Raw genomic sequence first — 22,525 nt, 5'->3', positions numbered from 1 at the left:
AACAGCGCCCCCTTAAGCTCATGGCATATGCCGATGATATAGCCACTTTTACGGAAAAACCAAAGGAGGCTATAGAAAATAAAGATAGAGAGGCAAAACGGTTTGGACGTTTTTCCAGATATAAGTTGAATAGGAATGAAACTCAAGTCCTGCTCAATTTTCAGCCGGAGGACGCGATTGATGAGGTATGTTCGAGGGTTACATATCTTGGGGTACAAATTTCTTCTAAAATTGAGCTTATACATTCTCTAAATTCTGTCTCTTTATTAACTAAAGATACTAAACAATTGAAGCTGTGGCACAAACTTCCAGTAAGTATCTTGGGCAGATTCAACGTGATTAAATGAAAATTCTTCCCAAGTTTCTTTATCTCTTTAGGTCCATCCCGCTACTTATTCCAAATGTTTTTTTTAGGAAACTTGACAGAGTTTTTAGTAGTTTCATATGGGCTATAAGAAGGCAAGACTGGCTAATGGATTGATAAAGCTCCCATACAATCAAGGTGGCTTAGACTTTCCTGATTTTAAACTTTATTTTCTGTCTGCCTTTGTTGGCCGCTACGGAGCCTTTTGAACCCTGAGCAAATGAACTCCTGGCATTGGCTGGTTCTTGGGTTAGAGATCCAGATGTTTTTGCATCGAATTAACGACCCCAACTATTTTAAACGTGTACGGTTTAAGACCATCCGGGATTGTGTATATATATGGCAGGGCATTAAAACTAGACTTTCTCTATCTTCTATTCATAGTAGATATCCTCTGTGGGGGAACCCAATGCTGCCTGGAATTTTTCAAGCCTGTACGACCCATCAGTGGGCCAGGTATGGGGTGCACTCCGTGGGACAACTATACAGGTTAGGGACTACTTAGTTAGAAGTCTGGAAATGAGGAGGGTTGCCGGGTCAGACATGTGGGAGTGTATGTATACTCAGAACCAGCAGGCAACCATTAGTAAGGTGTACCGAATTCTTTGTCAAAACCAGACAGAGGGGTGTGAGAAACTGGCGCTCAAGTGGAGTGAGACTCTAGGGGAAAATATTACTATTAAGAACATGAGGATAGCTCTAGATACTATTGCTTGATCCGTACATTCTGTGAGTCTACGGCGGCAGCAATTTCGGAAACTTAGCTTGCACTAATATACACCAGAAAGGATTGCCAGATGGTCTCAAGGGGGGGGGGCTGTATGGGTAGGCACTGCTGCAGATATCGTGTTTGTCCTGTGTCCTTAGTTGAAGGTGTTTTGGGATAAGATATTAGGAGCAATTAAAAATAGACTAGGCAGGGATCTTACGCTCCCAGTAACTGAAAGGATTTTAGGATATAAGGATGAGTGTGAGCGGAATGGGCCTATATTGACAAATATCCTGGTTGCTGTCCGGTTGGTGATAGCTAGAGCCTGGATCTCCCCTAAACCCCCTACGGAGATGGAATGGTGGCTAATTCTAAAAGAAACTGGGGAATGGGAAAGGGTGCTGGCTAAAGCTAGGGGTTCAAGCGCTGCAAGAATATAGGTCCTCCTGGGGGCGATCTGGATGAGCTCTAAAACATCTGCTTAAAGCCAGCTAACCGATATAACGGCTATATTAACATATAGATTAGAAATGGCTCAGAAGAAATCCCATCATTGCGGGTTTTGGGGTTTTGGTTCTTGTTTTCCTTTTTTATTTTCTCTTATGTTTTTTGTTTTCTCTGCGTTTGTATCTTAATGATGATGCTTTGTTCATGTAAACCTGGCTGGACTGCATGACTGTACTTTTGACAATAAAAAATATAAAGTATTAAAAAAAAAGAAAGATGTAACCAATTTTAATGTATTCAGGTGGGGTTGCTTGTAATCCTGTTTTGTTTTACAGAATACCAGCCAAAACATATATGATTATAGCAGTTCTAACAGTGGGAACAATGGGATTATCAAACACGTCACTAGGATACTTGAATTATCCTACCCAAGTCATATTCAAATGCTGCAAACTGATTCCTGTGATGATAGGAGGAGTCTTTATACAAGGTATCTAACATCATTAGTAAACATGATTGATTTATATTCTTATCGCACAACATTGTTATAGATTTCTTTCAATCTTGTGATGTCACAACAAAAAAGACCTTTCTTACAAGGTCTGTAAGTGAGAATCTTGTGATCATTCAACACCTGATAATTTCAAAATGGAGAAATAGTTGGGATTTTGTATGTGCTGGATAGAGGGATTGTCTTGTGTAATGTGAGAGAAGTACGACAATTCTAGGACCTTTGATCATTTTTGTAGTCTATATCAATTATTTTCCAGAACCTTAGGTGCAAACCGGACATTGTAGTACATGTATTACACTCCTTAAGGTTCCACCACATTTTTCTCTTGTTTAGCCTAATCTGACTGGTCCCTGGCCCCAAGAGGGTCCACAAACTGCATATAACTTGTCCCTAAGAGGCATCCTTTGTGTGTAAGTCTATCCCCTGGTTTTCTTTCTATGTCTTGCACTTATTTTGAAAGATTAAAGACCAGTGTTTATGTTCAATCCAAATACTTGGTAGAGATATATGATGGGGTAACTGTCTTTACACTGTTGTGCCTTGCCCCCTCCCCAATCCAAGTAATTGCATGCAAAGTGCACAAATTATTTAATATTTTCCAGCGCTCTACTGGCAGCTTCTTGAGTATTTTGAGGCTGGTGATTGTGTGTGAATGTTTCTTTACATTGGGACTCATTCTTGTATCCATATGTTGTATCCTCTTTGTGTTTTGAATTATCCTATGTACTACTGTTCTGTTAATTTGATCATTATAATACCATTGACTTAGCTCCATATAAAATGTTATTCTGTTTTTCTATTCACAAGTATGATTATAATGTGCTTGTTTACTGTGGGCTTTAAAAACACATTGAAGGTGGGTTCAGAGATTCGGACCTCTTGAGAAATATCAGCTGCACTGCTGTATTATCTTTTGTGAATATTTAAAAGAATTTACTAATTTCATTTTAGTACGCTTAACTTCAGATTTTACTGTTGGCCAATGCAGCAGGGGAAATTTAGTAAAAATCAAATTGCTACCACCCAGATTTCTTCAGCAGAACATTACCCAATGACTTACCTTACTGACTGCCACTCATGCACTTTATACATCTGAACCATTGTGGTAAAGTAGATTTGTTAATCCAAAAATATTTTCTGCTACCATAGAGTATAACTATTTATTTTGTTCATACTCATTTTAAAAACCATGTGAAAGGCCACACAATTCCTTCATCAATTAGGCCATCCAATCAAAAGACTATTTAGTTTTTGTTATTGCTTATTTTATCAAAAGACATTGGTTCTAGAAACAATATTGAATTAACATTTTCTGTATTCTGTTACAGGAAAACGTTACAATATAGCAGACGTGTCAGCAGCAATGTGTATGAGTCTTGGTCTCATATGGTTCACTTTGGCTGACAGCACAGTAGCACCAAATTTCAATATGACAGGTAAAGTAGCATGTTAAGAGCGCTTATTTGTTTGAGGCTAAACCCTGGTATGTTTTCGGATAGTCACATTTGAGTCTATGCGAATATGATTTTGCTATCTTATCACTGTAATGCTCAATATCAATTATTTTGGTGGATCCTTGCAAAGAAAGGGTGAGTAAACTTTAAACATGCCTTTTAAAAGTCTATGCAGCAGCTTCAAGTTTTGTTTCTTAGTCATGAGTGCTGAGTTCATATTCTGTGAAATTGGTGAAAGCCACTTCCTCCACAATTGCAATAGTACTCCAAGTGAGTAAGGTAATTGCCTTGAACGATTTTGTATATTCAAATGAGGGTCCTTGAATATACAGTAGCTGCAGTATTCACTTGTGGGTCCTTTCTTCAACTTTACTTATTAATTGGAGTACATTGAATGATAAGGGAATTGTAAGCTGTAGGTATATTTGCACATAAATGAACCATTTAGCCGAGTAACAACATTAATTTCAAGACATTTCAAGAGGCTGCTTCATTCTTCAATTGTGTAAAATCTTTTACATTACACAATCTTGTGACTAAATACAGAAGTTATGCATTCATACGCCCCCCCCCCCCCGTACTGTGATTCTGAGTGAAGTGTGAAGTGGACAACAAGAGGTTTTTAATAGAACATCTTCAGTAGATTTAATAAGACAAACATGTGGTATTTAGTTTCATTAGTTTAATATCCTTTCCGCTAACATTAAACGTTGTTGATTTTAAATACGAAATTTCCCCTTTATCACCCCTCCAAATATCTCTCTTTAGGACCTAGTTATTGAACGGCATAGTGTTTGTCATAGTTAGTATTTTAGTTTCCATTTTCTTCTTTCGCATGGATATTGTGTGCCCAACAGCGGTACTTAATTCTGTGTGGTTGTGCACTATGCAAATGAAGTAGAATTTCATGTACACTCACTTCTGTCACTAGCAGTCTTTTCCTGCCTCTGCCTTCCTGGCCTTTTTTTGATGTTCATTTCCATGCTTCTTCAAATTATTCCCACTGTCGTCGCTCTGTCCTATAATTTGAATGCTTCTCGGTAAATGTATGTGTTTCATATTGAATATGACTAAAAGTATTTCAAGATATTTAGGGTTAAATGATGTTGTTAACACCTCTCAAAAAAACTGTTGTTTACTTGACAGTCAATGGGTACTAATCTAGTTGTCAGTGGCGGCTGGCGACATTTTAAAGTGGTGAGGCCTAACAATATTTTCACACTGCAGTCAGTATTCACAGAGCTATGTGTGCACAATTAAATGTCAACATTTAACGTTTGTGCTTTTGGCACGGACTGGGGGCCTGAGAGGCAAGTATCAAACATACACACACACACACTTTTCTACTTCCTCCCTTTCTTTCTTACCCATCATAGTCTTTCGCTCTCACACATGGTCTTTCTAACACAAACCTGCTCTGTCTCATACACGCGCGCACACACCTTACCCTCTCCCCCTCCTACTCTCACACACACAAAATGCTCTCTCTCTCCCATACACACATACTTAACTCTTACCCTCTCTTTCTAACCCGTAAACACTCTCTCTCTGTCTCTGTCTCTGTGTCTCTCTCTGTCTCTCTCTATCTGTGTCTCTGGCCTGCAGGATTCTTTAGAGAACTGCACACAAATTAGAAATAAATACACCTCTATCACTGATACCTAAACACAAACGCTTGGAGAAAAACCCTTTATAATCATGCCATGTTTACAGCTGTGTAAACATTTGTTCAGAAAAGTGAACTTTCTCCGGAAGCTGATTGAGGCTTTTCACAATGTTTTCCTTTGCACATCCATTTCACAAACCCCCTGGGCTGTTGGAGATGGTAGTTTGTTTGACAGAGCTGTTATCACTCTGCAGCTACCTATGCTTTGCGAATGCGTTAAATCTGTGGCATGCTTAGACTATCCTATAGTATCAGAGTGGTTGTTATGCAGAGGCTTTAGGGGACAAGCAGAAGTGGCCTTGCCTGTAGGGAAATTGAGGTCATATCCGAAGAGGAAAGAATGTCTTAAAAGGCTGAGCCGATTTCAAAATAAATGGACTCGCAGAACACCAGCAGGCGAAGGGGGCCTTGTCAGAGAGGTGGGGAAAGGGCTCTGCTCGCAAGGCATGCTTTCTCTTATTAAATATTAAACCTGGGGTTTAATTAATGGTAATGGTTGGGTATCGTAGCGTCTCACTGCTAAGGTAGGTGTGTGGGATGTGGGGATGCTGCAGGGACAGTAAGACACAGTTGCGAGTGCTGCAGGGTCGTTTTAGAGTTACACCCTTCTGGTGCGGATAGCTAGCGTTCAGCTGAGTTGGCTAATGACATCATCTGGTAATAAACTTCCAATTCTCTAGTCCGCTTGTGGCGCGCGTAACGAACTTATGCCTTGGTGGTGTGCAGCTGCTTAAAAGCGTTTTAAGGTTTCGGGTGACTCTGAGCAGTAGAACAACATGCATTACTGAACAAAACCCCTCCCCCAAAAACAACTACAAAGGCAGTCAGTGATCTAGGTTTACACACACACACACACACACACACCCACACCCACACACACACACACACACATGAAAGTCACGACTTGCAATTGTCCCATACCTTGCAAGGCACCTTATACAGCACGTGGGTACATGTTTAGAACTGCACCGTGTTTCAAACGTGGGTCATTTATTAGCTGTCTGATTCGCTACTGGAACCAATTTCATCTTGGCGCCAGGGTCAAAGGGCAAGGAGGTACTGACTGATGACACCTATTATGTAAGCCTTGCCTGGAAAATAACTTTGGTGGTGCTTACAGCATATATCTAACAGTCCTCCCTTCCACCCTGGTTGTCTCAGCCCGGCCTCTCCTCAGGTTCTGCCTGGCGAGCTGCTCAGCTCTGCAGTCTTTCAGGAAAGTGCACACTGTTAAAAAGATCGCCCCGGGCCAGTTCTTATCACATCCCATAGTCCGAATGAAAGAAAACTGGAAGAAAAAGCAGAACGCCGAAGCAGCCTCTGCCCACAGAGAGCGGAAAAGACTAGTATATCTTTAAAAGTCGAGCTGTCTCGGTAAGTACTACTCTGAACGTTGATTTCTTATTTAGACGGCTTTTTCATTGAATCCCCCGCGTTCTTCTTGAGAGTTAACTCGGAGTGAATGCACGTATACTGCGCAAGGCACTCCGAGTTAAGTTATACTGCGAAAGGACGGGATCAGTTTTTCACCTTAGCTGTCTTTCACTGGACTCCACGGTGAAGACCAACAGAAGCAATATGGCTGGGTACCGATTTTCAGAAGACTAAAATACATCCGATCCCATCTAGGCATAAATTAACATATACTCGCGGGGGGGGGGGGGGGGTAGAGGGGGGGGGGGGGGGGGGTTGGAGCCGGGGAAGATTACTATAATATAAGAAAAGAAAACCTACCGGTCTGCACCGCCTCCAGTCACTGCACGACCCTTGAAGAGCGCGGGACACCGGACCAGGAGGCGCAAACAGGAACAGCCACAACGTCACTGCAGTCAGTGCCAACCTCTCTCTTATGCTGCTCCAGCAGCGTCACCAGGATTGGTAGAGGGCAGGGATACTCCCTGCCCATTAGGAGACCGGGGGCTGCGGCATCAAACCCTCTGTCTCCTAATGTGCAGCCTAGAGTGCGCATGTTCGGGCTGACCATGAAAATGATCAGCCCAAAAATTAACATGCGCACTATTGCTGGGACTGTAACAGGCCTGTAACTCAACTCCCTAAGTGCTGCCACAGCCCCGCCCCCACCCCAGCGTCTCTCGTCTCGTTCTTCTTCTCCGACACTAATTCCAGGAGTCCTGATTGGAATTAGCGTAGGAGAAGTAGAACAAGAACTTTGGGCCATGGCATTAGTGGGGCAACGCCCCAACGCCCCCAATGGACGAACCACCACTGTTAGTTGCTGTATTTCGTCTTTGGTTCTCAATCTATAAATCTCTCTGCACTTTGAGGGTTTGGCATATAGAGTATTCTATGTGCAGTGTTTATTTATGTAAGTCTCAGATTTCAGCTTGTCTTACAGGTTTTGCAAACACCTAATATGGATGATTTATGCATTTTTTTTATTTTTATTTTTCTCATTTTCCTCTTAGCCTTAATAGTGTTACATCAGTTTGTTTTGTGGCTGCACTGTATCATCTCTTTACCTTGGATGACATTGCAATGCATTTTACTTTCTGCTGTAATGCATGTCTTGAATTTACTCTGTCCATTTTTCTGCTTCTTTTTGATAGATTAACATTGACTTTGACCTGTCCATTTTAAGTGATCATTTTATTATCTTCCAATACCACAAGTAATATTATGTTTGCGTATGGTTACTTTTCTAGTTCTTTATCTCCATCCATTAACTTACATTGCTTATTCTATCTTTAGGGCTCATTTGATCTGTTTGTGTAAAGCGAAGTTGTACATAAACCTGTTGAACTAATTAAATAGTTTAAAAGAAATAGTGTACATTTAACCATACTGTATTAAGCAATGTAGACCGTTTGGGTGGTTACGTGTAGCGGGGGTGATGGAAATGATGAGTAGTAAGTGAGGTAATAACAAAACATATGCAGTGTAAATTACTGATTTACCTTTTTATAGGTTGCAGCTTCCTTAATGAGATAGTGGGGTAAGAGTCTCCTCATTTTTCATTTAAATTTGTAATTTGATTTCAATCAATTTCCTTCTATTGCACACTGCCTCGGCTTCAAAACTATTCAATGGTTTGCCTTTTTTTCTTAGCTTCTAATTATATACATGGCACCTATATCACACTCAATAGCCACCACTGTTACAGATTCAATAGTATTACACAGTACATTTATCTGGTCATTTTAAGGTTTCCAAGACTTGTCTAAATAGTTCAGATTTTCCAAAACTGATTATGTGATTGATTTCTATGTTTAAACCAATTTATTGCTAGTCAGTACAATATAACGTATAATTTGTTGCCGTAATCCTTCTTTATTATCAATTGCTGGAATTTTGTATTGGCTGGAGTACTTCAGGCAGGTTATATGACCTAGACTAAGTCTGTTTTCAGACACACTTCAACTAAGAGGAATTCACAGCTCCTCTGTTTTGGGGACATCGTCCGCAAATGTATTGCGTTTAAAACTTCATGGAACCTTTTTTTAAATTACTTTCAGTGTTTTTAGGGGCTACTGAGTTCTTGAGGTCAATTGCGATTCTCCTATTAACATGACTAGAGAATCTGGATTTCATTAGAGACACGGAGGCTAACATTATGCATGTAACTTTTAATGCAGACCCAAGCAGCCGCATATGTCACAAAGCAATAGTTCCATATAGAACATTCTTAACAAAACAATTCCAGTAAGCACTAGGCAATCAGCCTCTTTTAAATGAGGAGTAAAGGAGAAAGGAAATGTCCCAATAAAAACTTCAATGAAGGTTCAACGAAACTTCACAAAATCGAGAAAGATGAAGGATGAACAAAATCTCTAAGATCCATAGGGAAGGAATCAGGAACATGCGTTCATGAGAGGTTATCTGGGTCAACGAAACTTCACAAAATCGAGAAAGATGAAGGATGAACAAAATCTCCAAGATCCATAGGGAAGGAATCAGGAACAAGCGTTCACGAGAGGTTATCTGAAAAGGAAAATTTGTAAATAAATCCAGAAATATAAACAAAGATCAATTCTGACAAGGAACATAAGAATATAAAAGCAAGTTAAGTAGTCAAATAAACATATCACAAGAATTAAACAGTAAACAAAATCCAACCATCAACCACCCATGGGAAGGGTGGGAGGGATAATGTTAGCTTCCGTGTCTTTAATGAAATCCAGATTCTCTAGTCATGTTAATAGGAGAATCGCAATTTCATTACAAGACCGGAGGCTACCATTATGCATGTTGGTAGCCATGTAAGACAACATCAGACATATGAGTGATTGGTTTGCAATAATGATGTGCAAAAGTTCTAGAATTCGACCAATCAGCAGCTTTAAGAATATCATCCAACTTACCTCCTGACCAAAAGGACTTACTGGCCATAGCACAGCTGATAGAGTGCAGTTTGAAGATACTTAGATCAACACCAGCAATATTCATAACAATTTTGACCCATCTTGCAATAGAGGCAGAGGAAATACCCTTTATGAGGTTTAACGAAGGATATAAGTAATTGATCAACACCACATGGGCAAAGAGCATGCATTCTCAAATCATATTGTTTCATACAATCCACAACACAGAGTTTTTTACAAATATCAAAACGTGGATAGAAAATAGAATCAGACATAGTCTTGGTCCTTCTGTGGAGTTCAAATTTGACACCAAACATATCATAAGACCTATAGGAAATATCTAGAGCTCTAACATCAGAAACTCTACGACAGGAAATTAAGCAAAGAAGAGTAGCTAATTTGATAGAAAGGTTCTTTCTGTTCAAAAGACAGTTATCTGGCCAACTACAGAAAAGGTCAAGAATTAATTTAACATCCCACAAAGATTGGTATCTAGGTTTTAGAGGTCTTCTAAGTCTGGTACTTTTAAGGATTCTACAAATAATAGGATTTTTACCTACCGTCTTACCATTGACCAATAAATGACCAGCAGAGATAGCCGATCTATAACAATTGATAGATCTATAACTTAGACTCCTGTCAAATTGTTCTCCGAGAAAATTGACTATATCAACGATAGGTGCTTCCACGTGATCCAAGTCCCTTTCCAAGCACCAACGTAACCAAACTTTCCAAATGTTGTTATACCGGTAATGTGTTCCAGGGGCCCAAGATTCTCAGAGGAGAGTTGAATCTGTTGACAAAAGCCTTGCGAGATCATTGGATCTCCTTACACTCTCCAGGCAAGAAAGTTCCAATTCCCTGTTTGGACAAGAGGGTGAATTCGACCGTCTATATCTGTGAGAAGGTTGTTGAGAGAAGGAAGATCATAAGACATCTCTAGGGTAGGTGGGAACCAGGCTTGGGAAGGCCAAAAGGGAGTTACTAGGACAATGGAGGCGTGTTGATGTCTCACTTTCTGAAGGACCCTCTGGATCATGGCAAAGGGAGGGAAAGCTTAAGCGTTTACTCCTACCCATGATTGGAGAAAAGCGTTGACCGCTAGAGCACCCGGGTCGGGCATCCAGCTGTAATAATGTTCCAGTTGAAAAGTCAACCTGCTCGCAAAAAGATTTATTTTATTTATTTATTTTATATGCTTATAAAGCGCCAGACTAGACCCCCGAAGGGGTATCTCCGCGCTATAACTGCAGATAGAAGTGAGAATACAAAGTGTGTCCGGAGGTAATATGAACGTTAGTTGCTGGGAAACAGGTAGGTTTTTAGATTTTTTCTAAACATCATGTGGTTAGTGATGGACCTCAGTTCCGGCGGCAATGAGTTCCAGAGTGTGGGTCCGGTGTGAGCCAGCGCACGGCCACCTTGCCTGGTTTTCTTAACTCTAGGTACCTTCAGTAGTTGCTGATTACTGGAGCGCAGAGAGCGTCCTGGGATGTAGGGCTGAAAGATGTCAATGAAATACTTGGGGCCTATCCCTGTTAGGCTCTTGTGTATGGTACACAGGATCTTGAACTGAACTCGCTTCTTCACAGGAAGCCAGTGAAGTTGAGTCAGTAGGGGGCAGGATGGTGTCCTTGGTGGGACATTCATGACAATCCTTGCTGCTGTATTTTGAATAACCTGCAATTTCTTGATTTGTTCCTCGTTAGCTCCAAGGAGCAATCCATTGCAGTAATCTACCCTACTGATAACAAGAGCCTGCACCAGAGTTTTTCTGTGGTGGTCCGGTAGATAGGGGAAGACACGTCTTAGCATCCCTATAGCCCGGAAACAGGTGCCGGCTACTTGATTGACATGATCCTTGAAAGTGAGTTGTTGGTCAAATAACACTCCCAAGTTTCTGACCTTGCTTTTGGGGATGGGGACAGGACCTAGTTCTTGGGGCCACCAGTCCGATGACCAATGTGCCGTCGCTTGACCGAACAGCATAACTTCGGTCTTCCCAACATTACACTGCAGACAGTTTGATGACATCCAGTCTGCAATGGCTCTCATGCCATCTGCAAAAGATCTTTTTATTGCAGGTGTGAGATTTTTGAAGGGAAAGAGGAGTTGAGTGTCGTCAGCGTACGACACGGGGGTGAACCCGAAAGATCTTGCTAGGTTGGCAAGGGGGGCCACATATATTCCAGATCTATTTGGAAGGGACCCCAGAAGTTGTTGAGGGATCTGAACACTAAGGTGTTGAGTTTCCACTCGGAATGATCCAAAAGGAATCTCGAATTCCAATCCGCAGAAAGGTTCGATTCCCCTGGAAGGTATTCTGCTCTTAGAGAGATCTTGTGTTCCAGGCAGAAGATCCAAAGTTTTTTTACGAAGTTTGACAAGTCTTCCGACTTTGTTCCTCCCAGGCAGTTTATGTAGGCAACGGTGGACATGTTGTCCATTTTTAGAATAACTATTCTGCCTTGAAGAGAGTGTTTGAAGCTCATTAGAGCATAAAGGCCTGCAGTCAGTTCTAGGTAGTTTATATGGTGTGAAGACCCCTCTTGAGACCAAACTCCACCAGTGTTTTGATCTAGGAGACAGGCACCCCAGCCATGAAGGCTCTCATCTGATTCCAAAATAAAATCTGGTGTTGAACCAAAAATTGCTCTGCCGTTCCAAGCATCCAAATTCTCTAACCACCAGGTTAGTTCTGAAATGGATTCTTGGTTCAGGGAAACACGGTCTCCGTACCAGAGACCCGATCTCAAAGCTTTTCCTTTTATCCTTTGAAGAGCTCGATAATTTAGAGGGCCAGGAAAGATAGCTTGAATGGAGGATGAGAGAAGACCCAGGAGTCTGGCTGGTTCCCTTAAGGAAAGATTTTGATGTTTGAGGACATGTATTATCTCCTTTCTGATTTTGGAAATCTTCGGAGGAAGAAGGAGAAGGCAATTGGTGGTGTCTACAGTGAAACCTAGAAATTCCATGGACTTTGAGGGAGACAGTATTGACATTTCTTTGTTTAAAATAAACCCTAGGTTTTCTAAAAGATCCATTACAGTCTTGAGATCTTGAAGAATTTGAGTATGATCTTGAGACATGATAAGGATATCGTCTAGATATATAATCATACGAATACCCTTCTCTCTTAGAGATGAGGCGACTGCTCTCATTATTTTGGTGAAACACCAAGGGGCTGATGACAGGCCGAAATGGAGAGCTTGGAATTGATAAAGCCGGTTCTTCCAAATAAATTGTAGGAAGGGTTGATCTTCCTTGGCCATAGGGATGGTAAAATAGGCGTCTTTGAGATCTAGTTTGACCAACCAGTCTCCTTCTAACAAGAGATCTATCAGAAGATGGATACCTTTCCTCTTGAAATGTCTGTAAACAAGGTATTTGTTGAGTTCCCTGAGATTTATGACTGGTCTCCAACCTTTGTCCTTTTTTCTACAAGAAAAAGAGTACTTACAAACCTCAGAAATTCCATAGAGACTTCTACGATTGCGCCCTTCTCGAGCATCGAAGAGATCTCATCATCTATAATCTTCTCTTGATCCGGAGAGAGGGACATTTCTCTTGGGAAAGAAACCTGAATCAGAGTATCTATGAAATCTATTGTAAAACCAGTAACAGTGTTCAGAACCCAAGGATCCTGAGTAATTAGTTTCCAGTTCTGGAGAAAGAATCTTAGTCTGCCTCCCACTTTCGTGGGAGGGGAAAAAGGAATCAAAGTACTTACTTTGTGGATTGGCGTAGTTAGATTCTCCTCTCGTTCTCGAACCTCTTGAACGGAAGCCTCTTCCTCTTGGAGGGTAAAATTGGGGTTGGTAGGAGGACTGGTGGCCACCTCTTGCGTTATAACCTATGGATCTACCGTAGGGCCTACGATTAAATCGGCCGAAAGATTGGCCCCTTCTTCCGGCCCTGCCAAAAAGGTTATTGTTATTGATGTTGAAGACCTTTTTCGTGTTCTAATGAGCTTTATCCAGGGCTGTAAAGGTGGACACGTATTTACCTATGTTTTGATTAGGTCTTCGCCAAAAAGTAGGCCTTTAGGATTAAGTGAGAGTTCTTTATCAGCTAAGTCGCTTAATTTTGGGCTAATCTTAGTGAGAACGACTCTTCTTCTTTCAGAGTTGAGACTGACATTAGCGTTTCCTAAAAGAACCAGTGCCCTTTGGCTCCAACCACGGATAAGATCAGTGTTCAAGGTGGAGCCGTTGATATGACTATCTTCAGCAGCATCAATAATTTTAACGAGGAGACCTAAAATATCAAGAGGTCGGCCTTGACAAATTTTAAGGGATCTCTCCATACCCTTCCTGGGGTCCCTACCGAGCTTAAAAATATATTTTATCAGCTCGGGATCGAGATTAGGTGTTTGGCAGACTTTACCCTCGATAGAAGGTCTTGAGCATTCTGCTCGCAAAAGATTACGGGTGCCTCTCTCTAGAGGATTCCTGATCCACTTGGTAATAAATTTACTAACGTGGTTGTGAGGAACCCAATCAAAGCTTCTAGGATGTCTGATGTTAAGGGGGTAAACATCTCCTCACCCAGAGGGTCTAGGATAGTATCCTTAGAAGAGGAGGGCAGATTATCATCAAAGGATTCAAAATCATGGTTATCCTCATCCAGGTCGAGGATGTATTCGTCAGAAAATTCTGAGGCATTATCATCATGGCCATCGTTATCTAAATCATCATGGTGGATTAAGTCATTGTTCTGAGCACTTGGATAGGTTGTGCCGCGGGGGACACCTTTAAAAGTTGTGCCGCTGAGGACACCTTTAAATGTTGTGCCGCTAGGGACACCCGAATTGCCCGAGGCAAGATGACCTCCATCAAATTTTAAGGTACCAGGACCTGAAGAAGTGCTCTTAGGGGTCCGATCAATATATTTAGTTTCTCTACTTCTCTTACCCCTTACTTCAGTGAATTCATCATCCTCTTCTGGTGAAAAGGATCTCTTAGTTGCCATGGCTTTAGAAAGTGTTGAAAACATACAAGATCTCATCTCTTTATGGATCAGAGATTTAAATGCCTCACTCTCAATGTTGGGGAGAGAAATATCATCCTGGTCTGAATCCATGTCTGACATAATGAGGATAAGAAATAAAAGATATTAGATTAAATGAATAAATATTAAGGAATTCACCCCTTTTTTTGGTTTTTTTGTTTTTTGTTTGAATAAATAAGAATATAGTACAAATTAAGTTAATGTAAAACCCCTTTTTTCTTTTTTTTAAGAGAGAGATCGAAGGGGGTGGGTATAAAGCCTAAATCTAGAAGATATATATACTAAAATAATGGGAAATATAGCGTGAAAGTAAATAAGTAAACTCAAAATATGGCAAAACGTTCTGAAAACAGTAAATGTAGTCAAAAACAGCTGATCGCGTCGGGAAACTGCCTGTCTCCTCGAGCGAGATCAGCCGGTTGCCTAGAAACGCTCATTGTGAGCTGCGAGGCAGAGGAAAGGAGCTAAGAAGCAACGCCACACAGTGTGAGCTTTGCTAATGGTCTTTCCTCGAGTCTCTCCTCGAGTCAGGGCAGGCCCCTCGAGACGCGGACGGTAAAGAGGGGAGAAGCCCAAAAGAGACACAGGATGAAGGAAGGCGCGTCTAAGCGGAAAGCGCTTCAAACAACAAATAAACCCGGACAAGGTAAGCCAAAAGAGATACTCGGCGCGAAGAGAAATGCGCGATTAACATAGAAAGGAAATCGGACAAACACGGGCAGTAAGAGGGAGCCACCCTCCATAAATTAGAGGTCGGACATTCGAAACAGACAAGGGGAAGGTAACAAAACGTTCCAAGAGAGGCATGAGGAAAAGATTCAGTAAAAGGCACGTTAATCTACATTAGAGATATGAAAATCAAAGATAAAAACATAGGCCACAAAGTAGATGGGCTAATAACAATAAATAAAGGCAATGGTTAGCAAATTATCAAAGAAGAGCACTAATCATATCAAATTAAGGAGGATAAAGAAAACAGGACTTATCTGCTTGGAGCCGCATTTAAAAGAGGCTGATTGCCTAGTGCTTACTGGAATTGTTTTGTTAAGAATGTTCTATATGGAACTATTGCTTTGTGACATATGCGGCTGCTTGGGTCTGCATTAAAAGTTACATGCATAATGGTAGCCTCCGGTCTTGTAATGAAATCATGGTTCAATTGCATTAAGTCAAGGCCTTGCCTGATAGCATTTTAGTGAAGAGGTGCCCATCTACTAGAGTTGTAAATATATCTATGATCTGGTATAGTTTGCATGAGTTCTTCCTGGTTATCCAGTGAGCACAAGCTTGGAGAACTTAAGTGAGAAGGATATTAAGCAGTGATCTGCTCAACTCACATGGATCGGTACCTCAATTTTTAGAATTTTGGAAAAATTCACCCACAATTAGTCACTTGTTTTATTTGGTATACTACAGCAGAAGCTAGTTCGAACACTAGTCTACTGCTCCTTCTATTCCACAAACACATGGAAACTGAAAGACATCTTCATATTTTCTGATTTTATGCCCACAATTCTCCAACTCGGAAATACCAAGAATATTTCAGCTGGGCGCCTCCCTGCTTTCTGCTTCTGTTACATTGCAGACATAAGACAATTTTTATAGAAGACTTTGTTAATGAGAAGCTTGACCAATTCGACCAGCCTGTGCTTTTTTAAACTTACAAGCTCAAATCAATGAAGTCAAGTTTATCCCCCTTGCACCAAGCCACCTCTGGTTTGATGCACACTTTCAGATCAAAACTGGTTCTGTAAGTATGAAAGAGAGAGCATGGCTTCTACTGTCAATCCAAAGTAGGAATCTATGGTTGGAATACTGTATGGCAAGCAGCAAAGGCTTGCTGGCACGTAAACAAGGTAGAAACACAAGGTAAGCAACCTGAAGGCAAAGCGGATTGGCCAGTTCACTCAAGAAGCTGAAGCAGTTTACGCAGATAAATGCAAACCTGCCTGCTCATTTCGATCTTTGTAATTCAAAGAGCATGGTTCCTTTGATTCAGACTCCAAGACACTTTAGCCTTCCAATGTCCCACTGCAGAACATTACCCCATCTCTCTACCAGATTGCGAAATTAAACACAATCGGAAAGGTAAGAAACCGGTGTGGGAGCACACTGCTTAACCTCCCAGCAGAGTCGCCCCTGGGCATCATGGTAGATGCAGTTCAGATCGACAAGCGAGGACACTTGGAAAGTCTTGAGTGTTTCACCAGGTGGGTGCAGATTAGTGCTGGCCATCTCTGGACACGTGTTTCTGGATTATTATTATCCGCCATCAGCAGAGATTAGGCAAAATTATTTGGGGTTGCTGAGCAGGCTGCCGTATTCTTGGAACGCAGTATCTCTCCAGGCGCGCAGGTGCCTCTCCACGAGCTCGTCAGCTCAAAGCGGCTCGAGGGAGCCTTTAAGTAAGAAACCGGTGTGGGAGCACACTGCTTCACCTCCCAGCAGAGTCGCCCCTGGGCATCATGGTAGATGCAGTTCAGATCGACAAGCGAGTACACTTGGAAAGTCTTGAGTGTTTCACCAGGTGGGTGCAGATTAGTGCTGGCCATCTCTGGACACGTGTTTCTGGATTATTATTCGCCATCAGCAGAGATTAGGCAAAATTATTTGGGGTTGCTGAGCAGGCTGCCGTATTCTTGGAACGCAGTATCTCTCCAGGCGCGCAGGTGCCTCTCCACGAGCTCGTCAGCTCAAAGCGGCTCGAGGGAGCCTTTAAGTAAGAAACCGGTGTGGGAGCACACTGCTTCACCTCCCAGCAGAGTCGCCCCTGGGCATCATGGTAGATGCAGTTCAGATCGACAAGCGAGTACACTTGGAAAGTCTTGAGTGTTTCACCAGGTGGGTGCAGATTAGTGCTGGCCATCTCTGGACACGTGTTTCTGGATTATTATCCGCCATCAGCAGAGATTAGGCAAAATTATTTGGGGTTGCTGAGCAGGCTGCCGTATTCTTGGAACGCAGTATCTCTCCAGGCGCGCAGGTGCCTCTCCACGAGCTTGTCACCTCTCAGCGACCCTGCTGAGAGGTGAAGCAGTGTGCTCCCACACCAATTTTCTACTTGAAGGCTCCCTCGAGCCGCTGTGGGCTGACGAGCTCGTGGAGAGGCACCTGCGCGCCTGGAGAGATACTACGTTCCAAGGATACGCAGCCTGCTCAGCAACCCCAAATAATGCCTAATCTCTGCTGATGACAGATAATAATCTAGAAACACGTGTCCAGAGATGGCCAGCACTAATCTGCACCCACCTGGTGAAACACTCTGAAGACTTTGCAAGTGTACTCGCTTGTCGGACTGCATCTAGCATGATGCTTAGGGGCGACCCTGCTGAGAGGTGAAGCAGTGTGCTCCCACACCAATTTTTTACAATCGGAAAGGTATTTTACTTTTTGTCCTGTGTCGCTGACTGGTTTACAGCTGATACTGCACGGTGCATAGAGGGCTGTTACAGCAGGAATTGTGATATTTCCGTGCAACACAGACGCACCTCCCCTTTCATGCAAACACAGAATTAAAGATGAAGAGCTATCCTCGTGCCATGTGTCTACAATACACTCCTTAAACAGACCAAGCAGAACGTGGGTGATGTTTTGCATTAATTTATCAGAGATAAGTCGGATTCTATCGAGCTTCCAACCACTACAGGAATGCCTTTTTTTTAAGCAGATTTTATTTGTCTGTAAGTAAATATTCTGCAGAGCTCCGAGACCCAGAGTCGTCAGCAACAATGGAAAACAATAATAATTGCAGCAGACTTATACTCAAACACCAACACCCCCCCTAGCCCCCCCCCCCCCAAGTGCACTGCTGCCAATGCACATATACAGGAAGAATCTAGGCAAAGCATGCCAAGTTCGGTATGACACTTCTCAAGTTCACCATTGTTCCAGTTATCAAAGCGTCGGGAGGGCATCCCTCTCGGGCGGAGGATCCAGGTCCAGCCCTCGGTAGTCTGCGCACCTCTTCCAAATTTTAAGGTGTTTGCGAGGGCACCCTCTGGCCAAAAACACAGGCTGCTCCAATCCCATGCAGAAGTCCATGCCATTCCTCCAGGCAGGCAGCGGCGGGGCGCTGGGCGCTTTCCAAGATCTGTCGATGTCTCGCTTGGCCAGGGTAAGTCCCAAGAGTAAAAGATGACGTTTGTACAGGTCGCCCCCAATCTCTGCCATGACATGCAGCAAAGCCAATTTGGGGTCACGGGGAAGCTCCCAGGCCAGCACCTCAGATAAGCAGCTAAACACTCCGGCCCAGAATCTGGATAGCGCAGTGCACCCCCATACAGTGCGTAACAACGTGCCCACCTCCGATCCACAACGGAGACAGTCAGGGGAACCAATCATTCCCGCCCTCCACAAATACTGCCGGGTGAAGTAGGTACGATGTAGGTACTTAAACTGAATAAGTCGCAGGCGAGTAGAAATTGCAGCCCCCCTCGGGCTTGCAAGGGCCTCTGCCCAATCCTCTCCCTCCAAGTCCCCTACGTCCCCCTCCCATGCGGCCTTAAGTCAGTGTAAGTCAGAAGAGCAGTGGTGTACTACCGTCTGGTAAATACGGGAGAGCTTCTTGTCTGGCAGTACTCCCATAAACAGCTTGGCCTCCAGGGGACTGAACTCAGGAAGGCTCCCCAGGTCAGCCAAGTGAGGTGTCAAAGCATGCCGGAACTGAAGGTATTTAAAGAACTGTGAGCGGGGCATCCCAAATTCATCCTGGAGATCCTGGAATAACTTCAGGGAAAATCCTGACATTGCGTCCCCTAACGTAGAGATACCTATCGCATCCCACCCTCCGAAGCCCAACAGAGCGTCCAAGTGGAGCAGGCGACCATTGCGCCAGAGGGGGTCTGCTGAGTAAGCACATTCCGATTCAGAAAAGGGGGTGGTGATGAACAGAGTGTCTGAATTAAGCAGACCACTCTTACCCAGTCCAAAGATCAGGGCTTGATTCATCACCGTTTTTTAGCTCACTGCACCATTCCAGCTCAGAACCTGGCTACATGCAAATTAGTCTGTTCCTGTCCCAGTGGATGATGGGAACAGGGCAAACCAAACTACCAAGCCAATTCTTATACTGGGAAGGAAACAAGCTACCGGGGACCGGTTTCTGGCATTTCAGCCGTCGTCGGCCCGGCTTGCTTGAATCTTGATGGTGCAATGAGCAAGGGACTCACATCTGAGTATACCCTTCCACGCTTATGGTGGACAAAATGATTCAGAAAAGGGGGTGGTGATGAACAGAGTGTGTTTCAAGGGTTACATTACACGGAAAGGAGGTCTGTCACTCTGTCACAAGGATGGTGTCATCAGTGATGTCATGAGTGATGTCACTGACCATGTTATGAGTGATGTAATATGTGACGTCTTCAGCAGTGCATTGCAGGCGCGCAAGTTATAGTGAGTCCAACTAACTATAACGTGGGAATTTCAATGGTTTATGTCAGTAAAATTTCCAGGTAACTATAACTGGTGTAAAACCTATGTTTTTTTCAGTGAATTTAATAGGTTTTTTAAATGCTATTTCCTAACTATAACTGGTGTGAAACCTATGTTTTTTTCAGTGAATTTCAAAGGTTTTGTAAAAGCTAATTCCTAACTATATATAGGGCCTCAAACCTACGTTTTTTCAGTGAATTTCAAAGGTTTTTTAATAGCAAATTTCTATAGCTATGAAATATAATATTTTTTATAATGAATCCTATATTGTATATTTATGTAATACTATTTTTTTAATGTATATTGTTCATGGTTTTTTTTTTTTTTGCCCTGGAGTGCTCCCGGTGCGCGTACCGGCGAGCGCACCGGTAAGCGCAGTCTTGCAGCGCGCCCCGGTGCGCGTACCGGTGAGCATCCCGTTATCGCTATTGCCGCGAACGAAAACATCATCGTGACGTATCGCGTAGCCGCGTGATGCGTCTTATGACGCACGGCGTAAGCGCACCCGGAAGCGCCCGAGCGCATACGATCGCGCTACGTAAGCGCCCCAGGGCGCGTAGCATAAGCACATCTGAAAGAAACACGTTAGTGTTAGATTCCTTACCTTAGAATATCCCCAGGCGTCAGTCTGGATCCGGAAACTCCTGCGTAGCAGTACCCCTGCGCGTCGGTAGGCGTCGTCTGCAGGCGTCCCCTGCGGCTCCGCGTCCGTCGTCGGCGTCGTGCGCCGTGATGACGTCGCTGGAGCACATAGACGCCGCCTCCGCGCGCTGACAACAGTTCTTCTTTTTTCCGCGCCAGTAAGCGCAGATCCGAAGAGCAGTACTCCGGTCTTTTGACCAACTTTGTTATAACTTCTATCTCTTTTTGGTGCCTGGTAGGATGCCTGGTTTCAAGAATTGTGACGGGTGTGACCGCACGATGTCGGTCACGGACCATCACCGACTCTGTCTCCGGTGCCTGGGCCCCGACCACGACGTGGACGCCTGCGTCGACTGCCGGGCTCTCACTGGCAAGGCTAGACGGGAGCGGTCCCGCAAGCTGCTTGAGCTCCGGGTGTCTGCCCCGCGTCGGGAGCGGTCCCGGTCCGGCCGGAGGTCCAGGGAGCGTTCGAGGGAGCGGTCGCGGAGCCGCGCCGAGCGCTCCGGAAGTCGTCACCATTCGTCGGGCTCCTCAGGTAAGAAACACAAGAAGTCGGGGCGTCGTCATCGTACCCCCGACTCCCCCCGACGCTCGCGCGACGCGGCCGGGGGTTCGGGTGACCCCAACTCCGCGGCTCCGCGAGAGTCGCCGGCGCGGCCTGCCCCATACCCTCCGGTCTCTGGGCACGGTGCGACGCCTGAGGAGATTGAGGCGTTCCTCATGGCCATGAGGGCGCTCAGTTCTCCGACGGGGCCTACGGCGCCTTCGGGCCCAGTGCTACCGTCCGAGGGCCCTGGCGGGTCGGGTGTCCCTGGCTCGACGCCATCGGGTGCTTCGGCCCCGGTGCCGCCGACGGCTCCGACCCCGGCGCCGCAAGGGCCTTCGGGGTCGACGCCGGCTGGCCTACCGGCTGGTCCAGCGCCGATCCCATCTGGGTTACCCCCGACGCCGCCCCCGCGCGGCGCCGGTTCTCCTGTGCCGGCTTCGGCCGGCGCCGGGGGTCCGGCGCCGGCTCCGGGCGGCGCCGTCCCCATTCCTTCCCCGAATCCGGACGCGGAGTCGGACCGGCGTCGATCGACGCCGGGCTCGACGCCGATGGGGCCTGTGAACCCCGAGGAGCCGGTCTACATCGTTGACTCCGAGTATGGAGATGATGAAGAGTACGGGGAAGGTTGGGAGGGGTCTGAGGACCCTCTATCACGTGAGTGCCAGTATGACCCGGACTGGACAGGTGATTTGGGGGACGCAAGTGGTCTGGACGACTCTCCTAACCCTGGCTTTGTCTCTCCTCCTTCCGTGGCGTCGGAGGAGGGAGCTGCATATTCAGTGGTGCTGATGAGGGCTGCCAAGGCCTTACACCTTGAGCTCCCCGTCGCGGCCGTGAGGCCTAACATCCTCACTGAGGTCTTCAAACCGCAGTCATGCCCACAGGAGCCACTGCTGCCGTTTAACGAAGCCTTGTCAGACGTTCTGTTGGGCACGTGGTCCAGGCCTGCTTCAGGTTCGCCTGTTGATCGGAACGTGGCCAGGCGCCACCGTCCTTGTCCGGACGACCCCAAGTTCCTGTCCACCCATCCCACCCCGAGAGTCTGGTGATCCAGGCCTCTACCTCCCAGACCGCATTCCCGTCAGCCCCGCCCGATCGGGAATCCAAGAGGTATGACCAGTATGGTAAGAAGGTCTTCTCGTCCCTGAGTCTGGGACTGCGGTCTTGCAACACTGCATTCCTCTTGGGCCGCTACACCCACTCTGTGTGGGACACGGTCGCGGAACTGCTGCCTGAATGCCCCATGGAGGTGCGGGCAAAGCTCGGCAAGGCTGTGGCTGAGGGCCGAGACGCAGCTAAATATTCCATACGGTGTGGTCTTGATACGACCGACTCGCTGGGCAGAGCTATGTCAACGACGGTGGCGATTCGTCGCCACGCCTGACTGAGATCCGCCAACTTTTCGGCAGACGTCCAAAATGCC

The 22,525-nt window shown here is 44.8% G+C and overlaps 1 protein-coding gene across 2 annotated transcripts in view; it reads left to right on the top strand.

Annotated features, from left to right (window-relative positions):
* The window catches only part of SLC35B3 (solute carrier family 35 member B3), a 291,393-nt gene that overhangs the window by 163,185 nt on the left and 105,683 nt on the right, over positions 1-22,525 (top strand). For both annotated transcript variants that reach the window (XM_086965008.1, XM_086965007.1), the window contains exons 4-5: positions 1,856-2,010; positions 3,363-3,470. In XM_086965008.1, the coding sequence (XP_086821134.1) occupies positions 1,856-2,010; positions 3,363-3,470 (263 nt within the window). The remainder of the gene's footprint in view (positions 1-1,855; positions 2,011-3,362; positions 3,471-22,525) is intronic.

The sequence above is a fragment of the Lissotriton vulgaris genome, chromosome 4_1, assembly GCF_964263255.1.
Source record: "Lissotriton vulgaris chromosome 4_1, aLisVul1.2, whole genome shotgun sequence".
Classification (NCBI taxonomy): domain Eukaryota; kingdom Metazoa; phylum Chordata; class Amphibia; order Caudata; family Salamandridae; genus Lissotriton; species Lissotriton vulgaris.
The sequence above is the reverse complement of the archived record's forward strand: the minus strand, read 5'-3'. Positions and strand labels throughout refer to the sequence as shown.